Source organism: Daucus carota, chromosome 1, assembly GCF_001625215.2.
Source record: "Daucus carota subsp. sativus chromosome 1, DH1 v3.0, whole genome shotgun sequence".
Classification (NCBI taxonomy): Eukaryota; Viridiplantae; Streptophyta; class Magnoliopsida; order Apiales; family Apiaceae; genus Daucus; species Daucus carota.
This window is the reverse complement of record NC_030381.2, coordinates 47,415,127-47,423,853: the sequence shown is the minus strand read 5'-3', so window position 1 is coordinate 47,423,853 and position 8,727 is coordinate 47,415,127. Positions and strand designations below refer to the sequence as shown.

The window sequence follows — 8,727 nt, the reverse complement described above, 5'->3', positions numbered from 1 at the left end:
TTATAGTTATCATGATACTTAAAATTATTCATATTATTATTGTAAATGTATAGACACGCCCTATATAAATCAAATTTAGGTTAAAGATTGATCGGGATAAACTCAAAAATGTAAGATAGGTATGTAAATATTATATATATATATATATATATACAGATATACACACACACACACAAACACACACACACACATATATATATATATATATATATATATATATATATATATATATATATATATATATATATATATATTTGGGTTGGGTTGGGTTAGTTAGGGTTAAAATCTGTAAAACCCTTACCCAACCCAACTTTATCGGGTTTTTTAAAAATTAACCCATTTATTTTTCGGTTTTGAACGGGTCGGGTTAATCGGCCTAAAAAAGGGTTGGTTTGGGTTGGGTTAGCGGGTTGAATGGGTTTATGTTCACCCCTAGTACTCCCTCCGTCCCCCTTAGTAGTATACATTGGGGGACGGGGACGCGGCACGGACTTTAAGGCTCCTGTAAAGTGTAATTGTGTAATTTATTTTTAAAATTTCTTTTTTCTTAATTAAAGTTTGGATGTTATATTTTTATTCAGAAAAAGAAAATCTCAAAAATAAGTTACGGAACTATATTTTAAAAGAGCATTGAAATGCGTGTCGAGCACTTGAAAAGAAATGTATACAATCAAATGGGACAGAGGGAGTATCAAAGTAGATATTTATTTAATTTAAAATTTTATGTTTAAGTTGAACAAAAATATTTAGTTAGTACTCCCTCCGTCCCACCAGGATGTTTACGTTCACTGTTTGCACGCATTTTGAGGCTCTTATAAAGTATAGTTCAAAAATAATTTTTTTAATTTTTCTTTTTTTGAATAAAAGTTTAAACGTCAAACTTTTTTTCAGGATTTTTTTTAAAAATAAATATATAATGTAAGTATACTTTATCGGAGTCTTAAAATGCGTGCCAAAAAGTAACGTAAAGAACCTGGTGGGACGGAGGGAGTAAATTTTAGCGTAAAACACTAATCTACAATGTAATTATACTTTTTAATAAAATATTTTTTAAAAAACTGAATATAAGATAAGTTCTCTCTCTATATATAAAATTATAAGAATTCATAATTTAATATCCAAAATATGAATGTGATATATGTAGATAAAGCATATTGCGTAATATGTAAGACACCAAAATCAAAGAATATATAGATAAAATCTATGTTTTAATATAAAAGAAAATATCAAATATTTCGACAAAATTTTATTTCCAAATGTACGTTATATGTGTATATGAAAATATAACTATGGTGGAAAGTTTTATTAAACTGAAATTTTTTTAAAACACATGAATATTATTGTATATACTCAAAATTATGATTCTCCATTCATTGGAAATCATAATATAATTGGAGTAATTATCTTTTAATATTATTTTTTTTATGAAAAATACTATAATCTAATTAAATATTAAAAATATTAATGGAATATATTTTCTTATACGTTGTGTGCGCATTAGACGGCCAACTGTCCAAGCGAACAAAGAATTTTTTAGATTTGTATAAATATCGACCGATCGATGCTACAAATATATCATTTTATCATCAACTTTTTTTTTTGAAATAATTTTATCATCAACTTAATTCCATACTTATTATATTAAGATATCATCTGACATCAATCATGAACTCAGCTGTGTCAATGAGAAAGTGAAATCAACTTTTCATATATTTTTTCCATCAAAAAAAAAAACTTTTCATATATTTTATTAACCCACATGGTGGTTAAGTACAGAATCTCACTATAAAAACCTCATGCATACTGCAAACATAGCATGCTCAAGTCTCTCTCTTCTTACTTCTTAGTTCTTTCTCTTCCACACAAATGGCTTCTCAGTGCTCATCTACAATGCTGAAAGCCATCTTTCTGTTGAGTTTTCTGGTGGCCACAGCCCTCATAGGCACGTCTGAGGCCCGTCAACTTACCGAAAAACCCGAAGAAAATGCTGGACATGCAGCAAAGGTGATGGAGCCTAAAGAAAATGATGCAGTTGCTCATGTTACTCAAACTTCAGAAGGCCCTTCCTCACCTTCTTTTCCGTTTAATATTCCCCCTTTTCCGAGGCTACAAATTCCTGGACTTCCTCCATGTCCACTTCCCACCTTCCCCTTCCCTCTCCTTGGTGGTGCTCCTCCACCTCCTAGAAATTAAGTGAAAGAAAGAGAACTGATGCAAGGCTTTTGTGCATCATGGTTTTTACATCTGTATTTGGCACAATGATTTAAACATTTGTGGCTAGCTTTATATTTGTTTTACTTTGTAAGTGTGCAATTTGTGATTGTGTGGTGATTAATAAACTGAACATCGCTTTTATGTAAATTGGAGTATTTATTGTAAAGTTCGTTCAGTCCTATTTTAATTTGTTTTGTATCTTTATCATTGCCCAGTGAAATACATCAAGTTTTTGTTTAAAGGGAACTCTCCTTCCTTCCCTCCTCTTGACAAGACTTTGATGAGCTTCTAAATGCACATCAAAACTTGGACAGACAAAAATTCAATACAGAATAATTTTGATGAATTAATAGATTTTTCTTGTTCTGATTGACGAAGAATAATCTGGAACCTGATACATATATAATCTTGATAATAAATCATTCATAGATTTATACATGGCTGATTAATAAATCATTCATAGATTTATACATGGCTGTAGAAATCGGGATTCAGAACTAATTGATTGACATGCTGATTCAGAATTAGATATTTTTTGAGAATTAATCGGTAATTTTTCATTAAATCGGGGATTTTAGAATACTTATTTAGGATCTACTCAGTTACTCATCCTCATATTTATTCATATTAGTGGATCATTTTTGGATGGAAAAGCAAAAGGCCAAGCTAAAAAAGGTCCTCCAGGATGAAGCATTCAAGTTAACGTGTCATTAGCCTAGGAAGTAAGAACTAACAGGTCTTGTGGTTCTGAACAAAGCAAGGTTCAAGTTGGTGGAGACATACAAGTCCAACAAAATGGCCTTGATGTCACTGTTTGGTCCTGCTTTATAGGGATCTCTTGACAAAACCAGTTTTATAGTTTTGGTTTTATCAATAGTAAAATACAGAAAAGTTGGATTGAGTTAGTTGACGTAGCCCATGATAGCAGCTTTGTTCTTGTCATTGAACTCAAAATCAAAGTCTTGGTTGATAAAAATTCACTCAGTTGAGGGACAGATGATGGTAGTAGCTCAGAAGTCAGAAGTCAGAACACTCCATACCACAGACTTTAGTTTCTCATAACTGACTCATTGAGTCAGTTGATCAGCTACAAGGATATTTAGAGAATGCCATCTATTGTAATTTATTTATACCGTTTAGAGAACGCATCCAAGTTGAAAACTTAAAATTGATCCTGTATCTACTTGCCTTCTGTTACTCATCTTAAACGCGCAACTATGATTTTCCCTTGTTTTGCCATTCTTGTCATTCTAACAATATCAGCCACTTCAGATTGTAACTACAATGCTGCAGCGACATTTTTAAGTAATGTCACAGACCGACAAGCTTTGCTTTCTGTCAGGACTTACATAACAGGACATCCGCCTGTGCTGAGTTCGTGGAACAATTCCATCCACTTTTGTCACTGGGAAGGCGTTATATGCAGCCGCAGACATCAGAGAGTAATGGTTCTGAATCTTTCATCACAACAACTGGAAGGTACTTTGTCTCCTCATATTGGAAATCTCTCCTTCCTCAGAGCCATTTTTCTTGATGGAAACACCCTTCGCGGCTTTATCCCTGTAGAAATTGGTAAGCTGTTTCGCCTACGACATCTTTACCTAGGAAGTAATTTCTTTCAAGGTCGATTTCCAATGAGTTTAAGTTACTGTTTGGAACTTAAAAGTATCAGTATACCCAAAAACTCTCTCAAAGGAAATTTACCTGAATTTACTTCTTGGTCTAAATTGACATCTTTCAATGCACTGAAAAACAATTTCACTGGACCAATTCCGTCTTCAATTGGGAATATGTCTTCTCTTCAATTCCTTGATCTAGGAGGAAACTTCTTAACAGGGAGCATCCCTTTGGAAGTTTCTGATCTTTCGAAATTAGAATATCTTCAACTGGCAGGAAACAATCTATCAGGTAAGGTTCCTGTGCAACTTTACAATATCTCTTCTCTCTCATCTTTTAGCTTGGCTATAAATGAGTTACTAGAAGGAAATCTTCCAGCAGATTTAGGCTCCACCCTTCCTAACCTGCAAGTATTCTTTGCCGGAGGCAATAGTTTTTCAGGGCCTTTTCCACCATCAATAACTAATGCTTCACAGCTTGTTCTTATTGACATAGCATATAACTATATTGTTGGCCCTTTGCCAATGAATTTGGGAAGCCTCCGGAGTCTTGAAGAGATAAACCTGGGTGACAATAAACTTGGAATCAATCAGCAGCCTGGTGACTTAGGCTTCCTCGATTCCTTGGTCAACAGTACTGGTCTAGAGTATGTTGGCCTAAATGAAAATGGTTTTAGTGGCGAGATCCCAAGCTCCATTGTCAATCTCTCGACAACATTAGATGGTTTGAGCTTATATGGAAATAACATATATGGAAGCATACCCCGAGAAATTGGCAATCTCTTGAACATAACAGAACTTTCATTGTCTGAAAACATGTTAACAGGAAGTATTCCTGCATCTATTTGTAAGTTATCAAAGTTAGGTAGTCTGTCCCTAGGCAATAACAACATTTCAGGAGTAATTCCAGCTTGCATAGGGAACATTACTGGATTGCTTCTTCTCAGTTTGGAGAGTAACATGCTCCATGAAACCATACCTCCTTCATTGTTCAATATCTCATCTTTACAAGAATTGAGGCTTTTCAGCAACCTCCTCAGTGGCATGATACCTGAACATATTGGACTTTCTTCACTCAGTCGCGGTCTTTTCTTGCAGCAAAATCTGTTGACTGGGCCACTGCCATCCAACATTGGAAGCTTAATACATCTTGTGAAACTACGTGTTTCAGACAACAGACTTACTGGAGTGATACCGGCTAGTCTGCGCGATTGTGTGATGTTGGAGGAACTGCTCATGGAAGGAAATCTTTTTGATGGGAGCATTCCATCTTCTTTAAAAGGTTTAAGAAGTCTTGCATTTCTGGATCTTTCAAACAACAATATATCTGGAAATATTCCACGATTTCTCGGTGAGTTGCCTCAAATTCAGTTCCTTAATCTATCACACAACAAACTTGGAGGTGACGTGCCCAAGAAAGGTCTGTTCTCAAATGTTAGTGCTTTTTCAATTGTCGGAAATTTTCAGCTTTGCGGAGGTATTCAAGCATTGAAATTGCGTGCTTGTCCTGCAAACATCTCAAAGACTAAGGAAAAGCAATTTCCATTGAGAATTCTGCCCCTGATTATTGTTCTTCCTCTTGCGGCATTGTTCGCATTTTTTGCCTTTGGATTCTACCAAATTAAGAAATCTAAGAAGAAGAATGCTCCAATCTTGGTTTTGCCTGAAGAAAAATACCCTAGAATTTCGTATCAAGATCTTCTACTAGCAACAGATAATTTTTCACCAAACAACTGGCTAGGTGGTGGAAAATATGGTTCGGTGTACAAAGGAATTATGGATTCATCGCAACAGAATATCGCAGTGAAAGTGCTAAATATTGAAGTACATGGAGCCAACAAGAATTTTTTGGTGGAATGTGAAACGTTGAGGATTGTTCGTCATCGAAATCTCATCAAGATCATCACAGCTTGTTCTAGCACTGATTTTAAGGGTAATGACTTCAAGGCATTGGTTTTTGAGTTAATGAAGAATGGGAGTCTAGACAATTGGTTACATCCAAGTCTATCTAATCAAGAGACTGAAAGAAACTTGACTCTACTCCAGAGGTTGGATATTGCTATCGATGTTGCATCTGCGGTGGATTACCTGCATCATCAATGTCCGACAAAAATCCTTCACAGTGATATAAAGCCAAGCAATATTCTTCTTGACGAGGAATTGGTTGCTCGTGTTGGTGATTTTGGTTTGGCCAGAATTCTGTTAACCAGTACAGGTGACATAAATAATCAAGCACAATCGAATTCTAATTCGACAGGCGTTCGAGGTACCGTTGGATATGTTCCTCCAGGTAACTACTACTACTCTTTCTTCATCATTTAATTGTATGTGTAAGAGCATCTCCAAGGCTAATATCTAAACTCATTAGCTATAATGCTTATCTAAATGGATTATACAAAATTTTTGCTAACAGTAAAGGTTTTCACTCCAATGGTGTTATCTATAATTATTATAAGCTAAAATTATACCTAATTGCTTTTTTGGATCAACAAATTTATTGAATGATACTTTGTTATCTATAATTTTTTTGCTAAAGGATGATGGTTGGAGTACAACTTTTTTTACATATTATCTAAAAGGGCCAACTAGATGACACATAGGATGACACATAAGATTTTTAGCTAACAGTTCTTAACCCTTGGAGATGCTCTAAGAGCATCTCCAAGGGCAAAATGTATAATGGTTGGCTATATTGATTGGCTATATGGATTATGTAAATTTTTTGCTAAGGGGACATGTATATGCTCCAACGGGATTATCTATAATTTTGCTTATGTAAAATTATACCTAAAGGCTTACTTGGTTCGACAAATATAGCCAACCAAATGGTTGGCTATAATTTTTTGCTAAGGGGTGGAGGGTTGGAGTGGTACAATTTTTACACAATCTCTATAAGTGCCATCTAGATGCCACCTAGATGCCACATATACAATTTTTGCTAAGGGTTTTTGGGGTTGGAGATGCTCTAAGGAATTATAAAACTACAGTCGGTCGCATTTAAGTATTTGTATATAGCATAAAAGTTTGTCACATAACTAAAAAGTGGTTGTTACCGTGTGTTTATGACACACCAGAAAATATGACATATTACAATAACCAATTTCCCTTGCAGAATATGGAATGGGAGGGAAGATATCTGCGGAAGGAGACGTGTATAGCTATGGTATTCTATTACTAGAAATGTTCTCGGGCCAAAGACCTACAAGCATTTTGATGGAGAATGCTAATGATCTACACGATTATGTGAAGAAGGCTCTTCCCCATGGAGTGATGAAGATTACCGATCCCCGAATTGTTATACAGCGAGAGGATGGCGGCTCTCACGGGGGAGATATAGTTGCAAAGAGTGGCATATCGAGCAAGATGGAAGTTTGCTTGGCTTCAATATTTGAAGTTGGAATTTTATGTTCGGTTGAAATTCCGAAAGAACGGATTGACATTGGTATCGCCGTTAAGCTCCTACGTGTAGCAAGAGACAAACTTCTGAAGCACGGGCAGTAACCAGTAACCGCCGGGAGCTCGGTTATGTTTATGTTTACTTATAAGTTACTTATATGATTAGATAAATTCAATGTTGTGTGTACTTGTGTTTGTTAGCGAGCATGGCAAAAAACATGGCCTTTGGTTATGTTCACATTGTGTGAACTTGTGAGGTGCTGGTATTGATGCGGTTTTACTTATCTCAAAATATTTTTATTCTGAAAAAATAGGTAAATACACATGTCTCATCAAAAATTAAATAATTTATTTTTACAAATAAAGAATACTGAATATCAATTAAATACTTACTACTCGAAATATATGTGAAATTTTCTTCCAAAATAATTTTTTGTTTTCATGATTTAAGAAAAATCATATTGAATTTTGCATAAATTTATTCACACCGATATCATCTATTATCACATTAGAATAATATTACATATATATCATTTTATTTAATAGAAATATATGATCGATATTTCATTTTTAAACATGAGGAAATCCAATATTTCAAAAAAAAATTTAATTTGTCTCCAGTATCATCTTTTTTCTAATTTTTGTAAGTGCCTCCATTTACATTATTATTATTATTCATTTATTTATTTAGAGCAAGTCCAATAGGTTACCTATCTCATTACTTATAAATAATATAAAATAATGAATCCTAGTGAGTTTTAGTGATTTAGGTAATCTATTTTTAGTATCAACTCCAATAGCAATCCCTATATTTGTTCTCCTAAGATTATTTTAATAATGAATTTGAGAGAGAGAAGGGGAAAGGGAAGGAAAAGACAAAGAAAGAAGGAGAGATGATAATTTTATTCATAAATATTAAATAGGTAATGGCTAGGGGTTACTTATAAATAGGTAATGGTCAAAAGATTTGAGATTGTGCTAGTGATTTAAATAACCACTAGGAAAGTGTTGGAGTGCTTTTTTTTAGTGTATTACCTAGATGTGAGTTTAAGAGCAAGTTTAGGTAACCTATTGGACTTGCTCTTACAATCAAGTGAGAGTAAAATCAAAGCAACACTAACGGGGGTGTATTCGATTGGGATTTTAATGGATTGTTTTTAGTCTATGGATTTTAATGGATTGTATGAGATTTTGATTTTGTGCGGATTCTTGATAAAATGTCGTAGAGTTTACAGGATTTAGGTACAATGCTTCAAAATCCCATTGATTTTGATGGGATTTCAAAAAATTTAAAATACACTGAAGAATGTCACAAAATCCATCATTTTATGAAATAAAAAAAAAATCCATCAGCATTTGAATACCATCAGATTTTAATGGATTTTTAACAATCCCAATTGAATACCATCGGATTTTAAATTATACCACCAGATTTTATAGCATAATTTGAAATCCCAATTGAATACCTCGAGATTTTAATGGATTTCAAACAATCCCAATC

The 8,727-nt window shown here is 34.0% G+C and overlaps 1 protein-coding gene across 1 annotated transcript; it reads left to right on the top strand.

Annotated features, from left to right (window-relative positions):
• The first annotated feature begins 3,393 nt into the window (after window positions 1-3,393).
• Window positions 3,394-7,494, top strand: LOC108223579 (probable LRR receptor-like serine/threonine-protein kinase At3g47570). The gene is made up of 2 exons (XM_017397904.2): window positions 3,394-6,120; window positions 6,943-7,494. Exons 1-2 carry the CDS (start codon window positions 3,432-3,434, stop codon window positions 7,329-7,331), a joined length of 3,078 nt encoding a protein of 1,025 aa, XP_017253393.1. The 5' UTR covers window positions 3,394-3,431; the 3' UTR covers window positions 7,332-7,494.
• Window positions 7,495-8,727: the final 1,233 nt, after the last annotated feature.